The 18,232-nt window shown below is 33.2% G+C and overlaps 1 protein-coding gene across 1 annotated transcript; it reads right to left on the reverse strand.

Annotated features, from left to right (window-relative positions):
- Positions 1–1,510: 1,510 nt before the first annotated feature.
- Positions 1,511–17,540, reverse strand: LOC115451869 (tetraspanin-5). The gene is made up of 8 exons (XM_037440915.1): positions 17,287–17,540; positions 14,318–14,438; positions 13,321–13,394; positions 11,666–11,740; positions 11,486–11,584; positions 9,242–9,421; positions 6,012–6,128; positions 1,511–5,544 (listed from the first exon to the last, which is right to left on the reverse strand). Exons 1-8 carry the CDS (start codon positions 17,374–17,376, stop codon positions 5,476–5,478), a joined length of 825 nt encoding a protein of 274 aa, XP_037296812.1. The 5' UTR covers positions 17,377–17,540; the 3' UTR covers positions 1,511–5,475.
- Positions 17,541–18,232: the final 692 nt, after the last annotated feature.

The raw sequence follows: 18,232 nt of genomic DNA on the forward strand, positions 1-18,232 counted from the left end.
TTCGCCCGCAGGAGAGTTATCTGGGATCAAAGACCTTCCATATTTTTCCCACGATAGAATGTAGCCTATTTCCTTTCCAGGGTCTCGAACTATCTCCATACCAAATTTCATCGAAATCCATTGGGTAGTTTTTAGTTTATCATGTTCAGACAGGTTGACAGATGTGGCAGGGAACTTGGTTTTTTAATATATTTTTAATAACTTTTTAAGAGGAACAATTCCGTCATACTTTGTTGCGTAACTTTAACCGTTTACGCAGCGTACGCAACGCAAAAATTTTCCGTTTTCACAATTTTTTCATTGATGATCCGCTCCTATTGGTCATAGTTTAAAATTTTTATTGAAAAACCATAAACCAAATAAACAGGTCTTATCGTGAAAAACAATCTACTCCAACCTATACATTACCCACAAAGTAATGAAGTGAAAACTAACACTAACATTTACAGTTTATATCTGTCTGATCCGAGGTCCGAAGCTAAGTCACAATTCGGTGCGTCCGAGTCCATTTAGTCTAACTAAAAGGAATGCACCATTTCTGTCTTCGCTTATTACTGTTTACGCGTGGTACGTGTCCCACGTGTCGAACAAACTAACTACATTTTGTATTGCAGTTTACTACGCCCATATATTACGTATTCGTTGCAGGTTATCCTTGATAATGTTATTAATGGAATTCTTCTTCTTCTTTTTATTGATGGTATTATTAGAACGTATTAAGATGCTGGAATTAAGATTTTGATGTATTTACAGTCACCTACAAGTTAAGTTCAATCTATTATTTCTTCTTTTTGTAAAATAAATTCTTTTTGTAAAATAAATATAAATTAATTAAACCTTTATTGTATATTATAGTGATGAAAAAACGATTTTTGAATCAGGACACAATGTTCTTCAATATACCTTAATTAATGTACGCCTACCTGAGTATAATACAATAAATATCCTTACTAGGAAAATACAAAGCTTCGACATTGGGTGGTAAAATTTGACCATACGTTAACTTCAAAATAAAAATATAGGCGACTCCTCCAAAGTTTGAAGGCCATTTTGAAAATTTGAATTTGTTAACTCCTTTTGTGGCTGACTGTACCTATACTATTTACATTTAACAAAACACCTTAAAGGGATAAAATGTCTTACTTTTGTCTATTTTGATACTTTTCTTGCAGACATAAATATACTTAATTATAGAATCATTTAAGAACTTGCAAAAAAGCGCGCCATTTGGATCCCATATATCATGACAGGTATACTAGTAATATATAATACTTAAACTTTATTTATTAGCTAAAACCCACCTATTTTAAATTCATTAGTCAGGTCGAAACTTTAACTGTTGTATCACCCTGTATCACCCATGTCTACTTAAAATAAAAAAGTGTATTGTCAGTCATTATTATCATTCCATCAAGGCTATCCATATCTACAATAAAAAAAATTGTATCTCGTTATACTTAATACTATAGATCTGAAGGTAGGAAGTAGAATAGAATAAACAATACAAAAGTTTGCGTTACCATTTTTTTATTGTATGTAAAATATTAAGTCATTTATAAAGAAATAATATAAATGTCTACACTACGTTTTAATACAAATCTGTTTAACTAGTATACAATCTCTAACGTCTAATAAAAGCGAACATAACGTTATAAAATTACAAAATACTTTTTAATATCAGAAAAATAATTTCATTGTTTCATAATAATTTAAATATGTATATTTTTACAACAGCAAATAAAGGCACCGTCGGTAGCAAAACTTGCTGATTGTTTACTTATATAATGTTAAAGCAGAAACCGTAAAATTATATTTTGTGTGCTCAAAATGTAATGTTAAGTTTTAACGCCATATTTCACGTAAACATCATAATTGTATAAAAAGTTGTATTAATTATTTTAAAAAGCATTTTACCACACCATTTTCTTTATAATAAGTGATAATTCAAAATAAAATAAGACACCATAGAAACCACACACTGCGTAAATATTCTTAAATTTATAATAAATAAATTATTTTAAATAATGTACAATCAGCAAATTCCGCATAACATTAACAACATGTTGCGTCTAATGAAGCCAACATTAGCTTATAAATTCCAGTACTATTTTGCGCATTTCTTAATTCCTTTTGACAATCTATTATCAGAAGTAGGTAATTTTAGTACTTTCTGCGTATAACATCCAGGAGCCTTATTCTCTGACCATGTTCCGTTTTTTTCGTAACATTTGCTATCCTACAGTGGCGTAAAGGACGTGAGGCCCCAGGCAAAGTAAAAACAACACGACGTAAAGCCCCGGTCGGAGCAAACGAATGTTCCCCGATATTACCAATTTCACGGGTAAGATAGTAAAATAGACCCAAGGCACCCCGGATGATTGCGCGGTCCACCTTCCCTAAGGCCACCTTTGGCTGAATGCAATTTTCAATTCTCATAATCGTGGCTATACGTTATGGACTGTCAAAATAGCGTGTGACATGAGGAATCAGAGCTAAGGAGAATATAATCTATTTCAACTCAGTATATCAACATTGTGGATTAAATTTGCCCTTTACTCGATTGAATGGCGTAGACAGTGAGATCAAGAGGCTCGTGTAAGAGTTCTCGTTATAATAGTACTTTTATATATTAAGATATATTATGTAGAAGTACCAAAGAAAAAAATACGCTAAAATTACCTACTTCTTTAACATCGTGGCACAAATCCGTATAAACATTTTCTCAATAAAATTAGCCTAAGCAAAAAATAAATTCGAGTGTAGCATAAAAATAAATGTATAGTGCAAAAATATAGTTGTATTATTATTTTCTTGCGATTCAAAATATGCCAATAGAGCATCAAATCTGCAACACTAGTGGAACATAATAAATTCATTATAATACTTCAATAGGATTTTAAAACAAGACATCATATATATTATACAAAAAATTGGACAGAAAAATTATAAAAATATTAGTAAACGACAAACGAACACTTTAAGGAATGTTAATATTGATGATTCAATTAGAGATTTCAAAGTAAAAAAAAATACGAAAACCAGATTACAATTAAAATTATACTAAATCTAACTTGTGCAAAAAGAATTTTTCACGTTTTAATTTCACGTCAATACAGCATATTGATTTGTTATTCGTCACTATTAAGTAAACTCTGGCAATGTATCTCATCGGACAGTAAATTCCAGGGCAAAAAATTGTATAAAAACGCACACGCCCCAAATTATTAATTCCTATTCTAAGTCGATAAACGAGTTATCTTCAAATTGAACAGTTGTGTACAATATCAATACTGTTACAAAAATACATTTACTTACACGGAGAATTTTCAAAAATCTCATTTATATGTTTTTTGTTACTGAATCTTCTTGCATTAGGGATGAGATTCAATTAACATTTCCTCATTATTCGATAACTCGTTAATCGTTATGGCTTCTAACTTACATCAGAACGGATAAATGAGTATTGCCTATAATAATAGTAAAATATACTTTTTTAACTATAATGTAACTTAAATATTGTCAACCATTATTCTCCTGCAGCTCGACACTCGACCTCTATGCGCTTTACTTTAACAGGCAGTTTAGATCTACATCAGTTAATACTATCTATAAATCTACATTAGGATTGTCACTCTTGTACGTTATAATCGATATATCGATTCCAAATTATTAATCGATATCAATAGTATCGATTTTTACAACTTAAAAATATCAAAATAATTCTTTTAAATTAGTATTTTATAGATTTAAAGATTGCATTTTTTACTCTCCATTTTTAGTGTGTTATTGTCGATTTTGCATATCGTATCATATCGATTGAAATGAACACCTGGTTATTATTAAATCGTTGCTAAATCGTAAGAAATTTTTAACCACCTTTATTATTTTCAAAACACGTAAAAACAAGTTATCATTGATCTTATTGATAACTTTTTTTCATTCTATTGGCAGAAATGCATCGACTTTTACACAGCGTAACAATCCTATATACAATGTGGCTGTAACTTTATAATACTAATTTCTTTCTAGATTCATCTCACAGCTCCCATTAAGGCTAATATTGGCGAATTTTTGAACACTTCACTATAAAATCCAATCAGTTTTAAAATTAATTTTGATATAAAATTGTATATACTGAAAAAGGATTTTTGTTTCCATATTTAAGGTGTAAGTTCAGTTTTTTTGGATTGTTGAGTTATGGCTCCGTTTGTATCAGTTTTATTTAAAAATATGCCATATATAATGTATATTATAACGTCAAGGTTTTAGTCAATCTAGCGATTTATTGTATCCAAGTATCACTATCAAAGGTAAAGATGATTTATATCGTATTTTAATTTTAAAACTGACCGTCTCTATAGATATTTAGATACTGGACTATCTTAACAATTTAATAACATTTTATAAAATTCACTTTGACAGATGTAAGGGTAGGGAAAGTCGAAGAATTATCCAAGTAGCAAGAAATTTCATGAGATAGCCTGGGAATAGTAAGAGATGAAATTGAAGCGATTCAGTTATAACACGCGTTAAAATTTTTAAACACAATGATTTAAGCTTCTATCTACCATTTTAATAATAATCCCGATCTTAATCTTCGATCCGATGCCAAGAATAAACCAATCAAAATGAGTCATTTGCAATGTCAAAACAAACTTTGTTCTGATTGGTCTGTTTTAGCGATACATCGAAAAAGCGATTGGGATCGTTTATTCAAAACAGCAGGGTATGGACATTGTAAGGCATCATTCAAAAACTTTTCTCGCATCATAAATGCCCTTTTAGTCAGTCAGTCATCTACATATCTAAAGGCTTATTCTTGCTGTATCTAATCTAAGTAAAATTACTGCCCGTTGGAATAATCTAGAAACCAGTAGTCCCTGTGACCTCGCTGACATCACGGTCGTTTTTCACTTATCAGGGACGGCAATCTCGAAATTAACTCTTAATATTTCGAGTGACTTAACAGTTAATTCCCATGGCAGGAGTTTACGTTCGCTGCTTTTTCTCGAGACTACCGCCTCAGCATTATAAAATTCTGGTCACCTAGAAACACTACAATTGCTATTCTACCAGTGACCATTTCACCCATATTCACAAACAATACTATGAGGACGCACAGTGCGACCGAACGCATAGTGACGGTAATTTCCAGTTTTATTTGACTTTTCGACAGCCAACTAAAGTAGACTTGTATGTCAATATAAGCCACTGCGTCCCTACGCTTACACACTGCAAAAGCTGTCCTGAAAATCAGATTTATTATCACAGCATTGCTCCGTACTTTTGTAAGTAACGTTTGTGAACACGGGCCTTAGTCTTGAATTAATTCACGAAGAGACCTGTTTAATTATTAGCCAAGAGGGACTATCCCGGAGTGACTCGTTAGGTTCCCGGGCGGAGTTAAGAGTAGAGCGCGGTGTAGAGGGCGGCGGCGCGACGGTGACGTCACACGGCGGCAGGAGAGGCTGATTGTCAGTGCCACTTCGCCTTCTGCGCGAATATGTCCGCGCGCAGGTTCTGAGCGAAGCAGATGCCCAGGATCTGGTATTGGAAAAATGTTTTATTATTTGGAGTGTTCGGGCTAATGGATTTTGGATAAAATGTAAACATTTATGTGATATTATTTGTCTTCATATCGAATGCGTCAATACATTAACATAAAGTTGACTATTGCAATTCATGCACATCGTTAATGAAGTACAAAATGCTGCGATGTTCATTGGAGATTCAACCTTAATATTATTTAACTGTAATTCTTGTTTACATTTTATCCAAAAATTGTGGGGTCACACTATAGCGACAATTATAAGTAAAACTTTAATAATATAATACAATGGAAAATGTAGCGTGGATTAACAGCCAATGTGCTAACTAATATTTATACCTTTTCATACGTGTAAACACAATTTTATTACAAACTAAGCTAATCTGAATGCAATATAAAATGAAACAAACTAAAAAAAACCTTATATACAAACCTACAAGTGCCACTACGAATGAAAACTTACTTGTGCAAAAGCGATACAAACAGCGGATGTAGCTACAGTCAACAGGTTTCGGTCGAGCCACTCCTCGGCCGCCTCTATACAGCCCCTGTCATATATTATCTTAGCAACATCAAAACTCTAGAACAAAAAGAAACGGAAAACAATGAATCCAACGAAATAGAAACAGTGCTCTCTACTGGCATTATATAAAACAATTTATTCACAAACCAGTCAAAGTACAATAATAAAAAAAAATATCATACAATAATGTGTTCATTTTTGTGATACTTTCTTCACGATAATATATTAACTATATCAATGCAGAGTAATTCAAATTTAAAGTTGAAAAAAAAACATATATATCCGCATAACTGACGGAATCAAAATACTGATAATATCGTGAAATAGCTTTTGTTTAAATATATACTCGTGAAAAGTTTAGTCACTTAGTGAAAAGAGAGGCCTATTTCTGTACGAAACAATTAAGACGTACTTAAATTCAGGCATCATATTACACATCTATTTTTATTTTTATAGGGTGAAATTGTATGTACAAAATTTTTTAGTGCCACAAAATATCGGAGAAAATGAAGTAGCCAATATTTATTAGAATTGCGCAATTTGTATTATTTGTGTACGCCTTACTTTTAGACAAGTTTAGACCCTCTTTATAATAAGCGACTCTGGTAGTCAGCGCCAACGAATAGTCGTAGCGATGAGACTAAAGTTAAAAGCAAATTCAAACTAGTTTTTCGAAAAAATATGGCTCATATTCGTATCACCAAAAAAAACGTAGCGTATCTCTTATCTGTGATTGACTTGATGTCGGTGACCATATCCGCACTGTGAATTCTACAGTTTCTCACATCCTCTAAAATAATAGCTATGATTTCAATCCAAGGCTATAGTATGAGCTGTTTGAAGTTACCTCCTAAATCGCGAAAATATAACAATTTTAATATAGGTGGTGTTGGGACAGACACACTTGCGCAGCTATGTAAGTGTACGTGCGTAGTTGTGCGAGAACGCTGTGTCACACCATACCTCCCATATAAAAGCAACGTACGCCCTTGTTGAATTACTACGTCTTACGATTTGTTACTATTACCACCTAAGTACGCCACTGTGTATTATACGTACTCTGGAGCTTTGAAATACGTAATATATTTAATGCCATCTTTGGAGTTTCATTATAGCTAGAGTTGTGACTCCCATACATTACCACCAAAAACACAACAATAAACTCTACAGGTGGCTTAAAAATGATTAATTTTGATTGGATTATTCTTGGATCATAGTTATTGGGGTTTATTATTCATACTTTGACCTCTTCGCTACGACTCAGTAGGCTAGCAGTGACCCTAAACTACTCGCAGCATGTACGAGACCCGCGTGGTGTGACCTTGACGGCCCCGGGCGTGAGTAGCGCGGCGGCGAGGAGCGGCGCGCGGCGCTGCGCCCACTCCGCGCCCGCCGCCGCGCACCCGCGCCAGTGGATCACTCCCGCGCCGCCCGCCTACACAACGGCACACGTGTACACTCCGCACGATCTCCGATGAATTTTAACATGACAGCTACATTGACATTTACGTGTGTCACGGGAATATAACCTTATATACTACATAATAAGGTTATTTTTCCGTGACACGCGTAATGTCATGTAGCTGTCAGGTTTGCCGGCAAACCAGAGAGGACCCACGAGTTGACGCTGTCGCTTTGTGCGATAACTTACCCCCTTTTTCATAGACGTTTTTTTTATCTAAGGACGGAGTATTCCTGTGATAACAAGTCTGTTTCTGAGTGCTGACGGCATGGCATTGTTGTATCTCAGTATTAGATTACAACGGTCCTATATCTACGCACTGGGAAGGCTGCCATGCCGTCAGCACTGAAAAAACAGACTCGTTATCACAGCTTTACTCCGTCCTTAGATAAAAAAACGTCTATGAATAAGGGGTTAGTCGATATTACGTTACCAAAGTAGGTAAGGTTAGTCGGCGAAATACGCTATCAATTTGTTTAATAAATTCAATATAAATTAAATATTATACAACACTTTACCCTGACTTCAGAGTGATAATTTAATAAACTATATTTAGTAGTTTGTGGTTACAATCGCTGTCCGTTCGACCAAATAACAAAATTAAGTATGTAAAATAATAAATTAACAATAAGTGTTGCAACTAGTCCGTAAAATTAAATCGACACACAATTAAAATAATACGAGATCAACATTAGTGAATTCTCGCATGAAGCCAACACTCGTACTGGGAGTGTGCGGTACGTTCGAGCGTAGCGGCACCCGTCCCGTTCCTCGATCGCTGATTCCTCGGAGCTCGCGCGGGGACTATACATATATACTTACTACTCGATACCCAGTTTCATTACTACCCACAAATAATATTTCAGGATGACGAATGCAATATTGTTATTATATGGGTAGTCGTGTCGCTAAGCCGAGCGGCTTGCTATATATCCTTCATTACCATCAAAACTAAACCGACTGTTCAATTTAGCCGTAGCGATATAAATGTGCAATATATAACAATACTTCCCAAAAAGTTTGAATGAGATTTGAAAAATGAGTCAAACAGAGTGCAAACCAAGAAATACCATTTTAGTATAAATAATATTACATTAGCTTTTGCTCGCGGTTTCACCCGCGTGTTAGTTTTCCGCGATATAATATAGCCTATCTCTTTGCCGGGGTCCCAAACTATCTTCATAACAAAATTTATTAAAATCCGTTGGGTAGTTTATGAGTTTATCGCGTTCAGACAGACACAGATACGGCTCGAGACTTAGTTTTATATTTTTTAGACCTTTTAAAAGGAACAATTCCGTCATACATATTTGTTGCGTTTCACAAAATTGTTCATTGATGCTATTAGGAAATAGCGTTTGTTATAAATATAGGCTTCCTCGATAAATGGACTATCGAACACTAAAATATTTTTTAATTCTAACCAGTAGTGCCTGAGATTAGCACGTTCAAACAAACACTCTTCAGCTTTATATAATAGTATAGACATAAAAGTATAAATGTACATCTTAGATAGTCATTTTACCTTACTGGCAATTCTGAAGTCTAAATAAATCATAACATTATTATGTCTGTCAAACAAAACAATATACATGGCAACATTTACCCTGTCTCCTCACCCAATATCTTTAACATAAGACAGGATATCCAAATATCACAACACTAACTTAAGGACAATAAAACTCCATTAAAACCAACAAATACTCACAAAGGTAGGTTTCCTGACGTCATACCCGCACTGCTTGTTCCTGATGATGTCCTGCGGCTTGTTGCGGCAGCAGCTGAAGGGCACGCCGCACGCCTCGCGCGACCCCACCGCGCCGCTCGAGCAGTTGAAGTACGCGTTGCGGTCCCAGTCGCGCGGACCCTCCACGCCGCAACATTGCAGCTGGAATTTTAACAGAACTTTTTTATTGCGTTATTAGAACTACCTAAACGAGCAAGCAATATAGCGACGATAGCCTAGTTGGGTGTGGAATGGACTGCGAAGACGAATGTCCGCAGGTTCAAATCCCAAGGGCACACACCTCTGACTTTTCTAAAATCATGTATATTCTTTGTGAATTTATCGTTCGCTTTAACGGTGAAAGAAAACATCGTGAGGAAACCAGCACATCTGAGAAGTTCTGTATAGGAATTTCGAAGGTGAGTGAAGTCAACCAATCCGCACTAGGCCAGCGTGGTGGACTAAGGCCTTAATCTCTCTCAGTAGTAGAGGAGGCCCATGCCCAGCAGTGGGCAAGTATATAATACAGGGCTGATATTATTATCTATACTATTATATAAAGCTGAAGAGTTTGTTTGTTTGTTTGTTTGTTTGTTTGTTTGTTTGTTTGTTTGAACGCGCTAATCTCAGGAACTACCAGTCCAAACTGAAAAATTCTTTTTGCGTTGAATAGCCCTTTGTTCGTGGAGTGCTATAGGCTATATATCATCACGCTATACCCAATAGGAGCGGAGCAGTAATGGCTAATCTCAGGAAATACCGGTCCAAACTGAAAAATTATTTTTGCGTTGGATAGCCCTTTGTTCGTGGAGTGCTATAGGCTATATATCATTACGCTATACCCAATAGGAGCGGAGCAGTAATGGCTAATCTCAGGTACTACCGGTCCAAACTGAAAAATTCTTTTTGCGTCAGATAGCCCTTTGTTCGTCGATTGCTATAGGCTATATATCATCACGCTATGACCAATAGGAGCGGAGCAGAAATGAAACATGTTGCAAATACGGGGACAATTTATTAGTTTTGAGAGCTTCCGTTGCGTGCGCTGCGTAAACGGTTAAAGTTATGCAACAATGATGTATGACGGGATTGTTCCTCTTAAAATGTTCTAAAAAAATATATTATAAAACAAAGTCCCCGCTGCATCCGTCGGCCTGAACGTCTTAAACTCAGAAACTACCCAACGTATTAAGATGAAATTTGGTATGGAGACAGTTTGTAACCTTGGGAAGAACATAGGCTCCCGGGAAACTACTATTTTTATAATGGAAAACTAGCCTGAAAAACTTTATAACGCGGGCGGAGCCGCGAGCAAAAGCTAGTTATATTATAAACGAGCAAGCGGTCCGTGTATTTTTCTATTGCCTAAGAAGGCAAACGAGCAAGCAGTCCGCCTGATGGTGAGCAACATCCAACATTAACATCATGAAAATAAAATAAAATGCTGTATTAATAACGTAGGTGAACATAGTTGCACTTAGGATAAGAAAAGGTACATGACAATTTTGAATTATTACTCCAATTATGTCGCTTATATAATTACAGACATTTTATACTGGATATAAAAAAGATGAAAATACAAAGTAAATAAAGAAGCCAGCTCGGGCTGGCAGGAAAGAAGAAATATGAAAAATGGACTTTGAAATGCCAGGAGCACAGTAAAGCCGTTGCTACCGGGACGTGAGCACTCATTTTAAGCCTAGTTTGAAGAAGAAAAAGTAATAGCACTCAGGGAATACCGATGCAGGAAGTTCATTTCAAAGTTTGTACATGCGCGGTAAGAAGGAGCGATCAAAACGCACCGAACCTTTTAATTACGACCAAAATTGTATTGAAACGTCAGGAGTAAAATTAAAGAAGTAGTCGCGAAAACATCTATGAAGTAGTTTTATTTCTATGTGATGGTAAAATTCACGAAAACATAAAAAATCATTACGACAAAATGATCACTCGGCACACATTCACACTCATAACACCTTTTATCCCTAGTAGGTTGGATTACGATAAAAATATTCGCTTTTTACCATGTTATTTCGTCCCATCATGTGAGGGGAACCTATAGCCATATCGAGCACAAATTCCAGATTGAGAAAAAAAAACAATATCACTATCCAACTGAGGAATCGAGATCTCAGCCCTGTAGTCGTAACATAAACAACTACGCCACCGATGCATAAATTATACATTTTTAGATTATTGCAGCTTGTTAAAAAAGTCAACACTCACCCAATCTTCTTGAATCCAATCAATCAAGTTTTGCTGGTCGGGATCCTCTCTGTAATGCGTGATGTATGTTTGGAATCCAGTTGTAACATGTAGTTTTATCTGAAAATAATATACAATTTATTCGTTAGTAAAAAAAAACATTTTTGTATACTCAAAAAAATAATTTTAAATATTACCTACCCAATCCTTGAAAACGAAGAATAAAATGCCCGTCGTCATTTCGGCCAGCAGCAACAACGCCAAGAACACTGCATACTGTAAAGAAAAAATTAATGCATATTTATTTCTGCCTATTCCACACGATAACTTCCCTTTTAATGAGTAGGAAACCAAGTCACATTCTATGTAGCAGGGAACCTTTCCCCCTTTTATAATACTTAGTCACGACAAAAGATTTTTCAATGTATATAAATGTCAATAGTCTATTCTATTTTAGTCTCAATGTACGAAATACAATGTAACTGGAATAGTACATTGGAAAACATATTTTATCAATCTATAAAGTCACTGTTCAAAAATAACCTTTGTGCGTGGCCTTGCACATTTGTTGCGGCTTAGAGTGCATTCATTGTTGCAACATTTGGTAGGCACATTTAACTTCTGCAGGACTTTAGATAATGTCTTATAGTGCCAATGTGAACTCGTAAATTTCTTATATTTCTGTGATAATTTTCAAAAAACATATCAACATACTGATTTCTTACGTTTACGCGAATGTTAGACTTCGAAATAAAACTTATTTTCTTATATCCGAAAATCGCGAAAAAAATATATATTTAATTGTAAAATGTAGGTAGATATTGTAACTTTGACTTTATGGACGACCAACACATCAGTCCGCCCCGTGATTATGAAAACTTGAAACATGGGAAGAAAATTAAAATATTATAAAAAACGCGATAAAATCCGAAAACTTTTGTTGTGAAAACATGTCAATATATATTATCCATACACTTTAGCATTTATTGTATTAGTAAGATACTGATTCTACTATATGTACGAGTAACTAAACACTGATCTTGTTATGGTCTTACATCACTTATCACTTTGTATTATGTAACTCAAGTTTCTATTTCTAGTATCTATTACACCATATCAGGAACAATATGGTTGAAATGTAGATTCTAGCTGTAACCAACTACAAAATTAAATCGGTCCAACAAAGCCTCAATTCTTATTTGTGCAACCAAATTTTCTGAAAACATTTTCTTATTGGAAAAATGTTAGATTTACAATGTTAAGGCTTAAAACTAATAAAAAAAATTGGTCAGACCTCAAAAATGACTCAAACATCAAAATACATCTATGATTGAATGCATATCCATCACAATACCTGCCGTAAAATTAAACACTATTATGTAAATTTATTCAATACATTCATAATATGCATGTGCAACATTATAAATTAATGAGTATGAAACAGATACAATACGGCTACCACCTTTGTTTCTTCAAACTTATTCTAATTTGTTGGAAAAAAAAGAGTAAACTAAGACTTTTCTTTTTAGACATATCTTGATTTTCTGGTCTCCATAAAGTTTTTTTTATTATTAAGTATTTATAATAAAATATATATATTCTAGGGAATTCTTTCTATGGCTATTAATTGAAAAATTTGATATGTGACATTCGGAGATATTTTGTGTAGACTTATTCCTACATTTTACAGTTTTAGCTTCCACCATTTTGTTATGATGGCAACATTGTCCCACTGATTGTTTTTGAGTAACATGATATCAAATTTAAGTGTTCAATCGTTCTCACTCTCCCCTATAACTAGTTTGAGCTATTAAACTGTTCACCCTGAAATTGTTGAACAATAGTATAATACTCACGCAAGCCAGTAAGCACGTGTTCTCACGCAGTGCGCCCACGCAGCCCGTGAACCCAATTATGAATGTTATCGTGCCTGCAAAACAACACAATCTTTTGTTACATCAACTTTGCTAATATGACATATATTTGTTCATTTTTTTGAAGATTTAAATTGTAAATACTTATCAGATCAAATATTAAGTCAAATGGAAAATAGCATCTTACCATGTAAATAAGGTTTCTCATAACTCTCACTTTTTATTATATAAGTATCTACGCCAAAATATAATAATCCATTTGGCAGTCTTTGCGTCTGTTACAGCATAATATATCACCAAAGATTTTCTGATAAAGTTTCATTAGTTCTATTAATCTCTGATAGATTTATTTAACTAATAGGTATTATTTAATAATCTGTGTGCTTTATATTATATATTACTAGCTTTTGCCCGCAGCTTCGCCTGCATGAAAATGTTTACCGGAATTAAATATTTTCCCAAGATAAAATTAGCCTATAGCACTCAGGAGTAATGTAGCTTCCTATTAGTGAAAATAAAAATGGTGTAGTTTTCCTGAGATATTATAACGTATAAATGCATTAAGGATGTTGGCTAGTACATTTTATATCTATTATTTATACATGATATACACCAGGTAAATGAACATGTTGCATTAAAATGTCAGAGCTAAAGGAAAAAACAGAAAATATCTCTTTAGACGAGAAATTATAACAATATCGAAGGGCTTAATAATTATACATAATGTGTCATTGAAGCAGCTAAATTTTACTAATAAACTCATCTTTTTCACTATGAATTAAGTTTTGGGACTTATTGGCTTAGTTATATTAAGTACATTTGGTCATACATGTCTCAATAAACTGTTTAAAATGTTAATTAAATATGATGTAAGTTTTCATGAGAATGAAAATATATTTTTTTTTGTAAGATTTACAATATGTCCACAAAGAATTTAGTTTAATATTTATACAAGAGATTCATTTCATATTTAACTTACCAATGCATATCAATAAGAATGCTGGGTCCAAAGCTATACTGGTTAGTCTAGATAAATTGTTGAAAGTGTCTTTCTCAGTCCATGCCCACACACCAACAGCCAGTATTATCAAACCAAGAAACTGTGAACAAGGAAATATTAAAATCACAATATAGCCTTGAAGATTATGCCTTTCACTGATGACACAATATGTGTGCTTTATTTCAACCAAATGATTGTCTATATCAAAAATTATGCATTAAAATTTTGTAAGCTGTTATTTAAGCTATTATATTAACTATACAGGTCAGATTTTAAATAGTTGGATTTAGACCAGCATACAAAACATACTTGACTAAAATATACATTTTATATGTTTTGTTTTTTAGTTCTTACATTACTAATATATAAATGGTATGAGATTGAGTTATGAGTGATAGGAATTTGTAACTTTTGTAGGCTTGCTCTCTATAGCATTATAGAGCTGTAACATTGACAAAGTAATAACAATAATTGCTAATATTGAGGCACAAATGTAGTGGTGTTAAGATATGTGGAGTGTAGTAGTATAGCAAACTCAAAAATTTCCTATGACTGTATGACACAGTTTAATCTAAAAACACTAGCTTTGCTTGCGGTTCCATATCCATGATAGGTTTCTGGAATAAAATTCATGCTATATATTTTCCCGAGACAAAAAGGAGTCTAAGTCCTTCCCAGAGACTTTCACTATCTCCATGGCAAATTACATCGAAACAGGTTCAGTGGTTCAACCGTAAAAAATTATAGACTGCTATTACTTTCCTATTTATATTATAAAAATGGATATGCCTATTCTGTTACTTTAAAAAACTGAACAAGTGTATTTGATATAAGTTTCAACTTACCAGCTTTTCGCATTTATGAAAAATTGGATTTTGACAGATGTACCAAAAATTTATTTCATTTGAGGTACAAAAACCTACAAGTATTAAAATTGTATTTAAACAAAAAAATAATTCTACCACAGGAAAATATTCAACAGAAATTGAATTTGATAAAACTGATTGTACTTTAATTAATGTATATAATATTTTCGGTTATTAATAAATTCGAAGCCATAATAGTTGAGTTTGTGTATTATAAATATAATTAGGTCAAATTGCAGTGTTTATTCCCTTTTTACCATCATCGTTATTTATGTATATTAATATTGAAAATTCCAGTTCATTTTATTTATGGAAACTAAAGAAGCCTTTATAAAAGACTAGGTGTTACTTGTGGTTTGCATAATGTGACCGGACGTCCGGTTTTCAACGGGACTGTCCCTTTTTTCGGTAATCTATCCTGTGTCCCCACAAAAATCTCAGGACACAAAATTGATCCATTTTTCGAAACCGTGCGAAAATTTAAGAGCCGACCGGGCTGCTACTCTACTACAACGCCTACGAATCTTTTCTCTAGTGAATAAAATGTGTGTAATGATGAGATGAGTCTTGAGTTAAAAATTTATCTTTGTGGTTGTTCGGGAAGACGAGATTTTCCGAATTTTCATCCAACGCTCGACCGCCGAAGTACAAATTTTCTAAAAAGCGTGAGTTGTTTTTTTTACATTGAGAACCTATACTTAACGTAAATAAACCGATGTCCCGTTTTGAGACGAAAAATAAATGGTCATGTTAGGTTTGCATGAATGACCTTTTCCAGAATAAAATTTGCATTGTGTATGTTTACATTTTATGGTCTACATTATAAAATATGCCAAATGCATTTACATAATATTATGTTTACACATATATGTGTTGTGTTTACTTCCAATAAACATTTTAAACAAGTACTATTCAGTATTCAGCTTATTCTGCTACCTTTATCTCACTCAGTTGAATACCAAACATGGCACAAATTGCCCAAATACTTAATTTGTTTTATTGAAGTCAGATAATCTATCAAATAAATTCATTTGTTTATATTATTTTAATTCCATTACAGTAGTGAAATATATAAAATTTTCTTATTATTAAAATTAGTGAACAAAATTGAGTATCCTTGAATTTCATAATTAAAATTTATAAGTGGGATAGTGTGGTGCAAGACAACAGTTTTTTCTGCATTTTCATACAACAGTTTACTTGGTTTACAAATAGAATGATAGAACTATTCCCATCACTTTCTTCAGTCACTGTCAGCTAGGAAGGCTGTAGAATATTCCATATAGGGTCAAATATACTATTTGTTCCAAATCTAATTTAAAAATCCTTTAAAAATTATGAAGCATAGGTCTAGAAGCATATATGCATGAAATGGCCTATCCATGAAAATATTGTTAAAAACCTTCACCTGATTTTATTAACATGACTCATGACATTGTTAATCTGCAAAATAATAAACCTAAATATGCTACATAAGCAAAAATACTAAAAGTTTAATTGTAAGTCAATTATTGCTATTTTGGACAATAATTTTACAACAAAAGTATTGCAACCAACTCATTATTTGTTAGGCTTTGGATATTTTAATCAGCTATTATAACATTTTCTAAAAGATTTGTTGAATTTGTGACTTTTGTTTAAAATTCTTTTATGATTTCAAATTTAGAATGAAATCTATATATTCAATTATTTTTTGCGAAAGCAAAGGCCAACCAAACGTAATAACTGTTTAGCATGACAAGTTCACGATCTTATTGGTTTAAGACACAAAGTACTGTTATATTATCGCAATTAATATGAGTAATGATGTATTCACTGACCCCAATGGTTAGAAAGTAGATACAATAACAACGTTTGACTACATTAAGAACGTGCAATGAGATGAAACATCTTATAGTCATCTATAATGGAAGTAAGCAGCGGAGATGTTTTTTTTATTAAGATGTAATAATAAAGCCATACTTATGAAAGATTTAGGTTCGGATTACGGTTAGGATTTATGCGTTATAAGTATTGTAACATGTTTCTTCTACTCCAATTGCCGTCGTCAAGAATAATAAAAGTAATAAAAATCGACCTTACCCAGAACAAAACATTAACACCAAATATAACATATTTTAAACAACAGCTGACTTCGCTGGTATCACGCCGATACTTTCTTATTCCAGGCATTTTATATTGATCACTTAATCATGTCAACAAATTATAAAAATAAGGGATTAAATAACTACATTGGAGATAAATTGGGAATGAAACTCAGCAAAACTAGGCCAGGAACGGCCAAATCAACGAAAAACAGACGAGTGAACGACCGTCAAACAAAAGAAAGGAAAACGAAATGTAACTAAGATAAAAATACACTAAATTTCGACATATAACATAAGCTCTCTCGTCAACATTTTACCAAACGACTTTAGTTAGACAAGGATAAATATACACGTCAATAATAGAGTTCTCTTTCATTTAGCTACATTATACTTGCGACGTTCAGAAATGTAATTCTATGGATTTAATTGATACGTCATTCAAAAGTAAACACAGTAATTTGTTGTCTGTTTTTAATAAAAACAAATGAATTCTTAAACTTATATTTATGCAATAATTTATGTCAAATTGGTATGTATGTATTCTGATAATATCTCTTTTTTCGTACATCTATAAACAGAGGTAAGGAGCACCGTCTCAGTGTATCAAAAAGTGTCCATCAAAACAGGGAAAATAAGGGTGGCGCTGCGATCGTATAGGATAAAATTTTAATGAAAAAATTTAATGAAGAATTTCATGTTAATTATGTAAATAATTGCGTAAACAGAATAATTATTTATATTTACATTTGCAACAAGTGTCAAATCGTTTTATACAAAATTTGAAAAAATTACTTTATGTAAAGAGTATAAATATTTAAACTTATTGAATATACTTACATTGGTAGAAAGGTTTATTGACTACTTGACTCATGAAAAGATTTAATTTGTTCATTTGGCTTACTTCACTCACTATTAAAGCAACCACATTCGTATCGTAGTTT

Source organism: Manduca sexta, chromosome 21 (genome assembly GCF_014839805.1).
Source record: "Manduca sexta isolate Smith_Timp_Sample1 chromosome 21, JHU_Msex_v1.0, whole genome shotgun sequence".
Classification (NCBI taxonomy): domain Eukaryota; kingdom Metazoa; phylum Arthropoda; class Insecta; order Lepidoptera; family Sphingidae; genus Manduca; species Manduca sexta.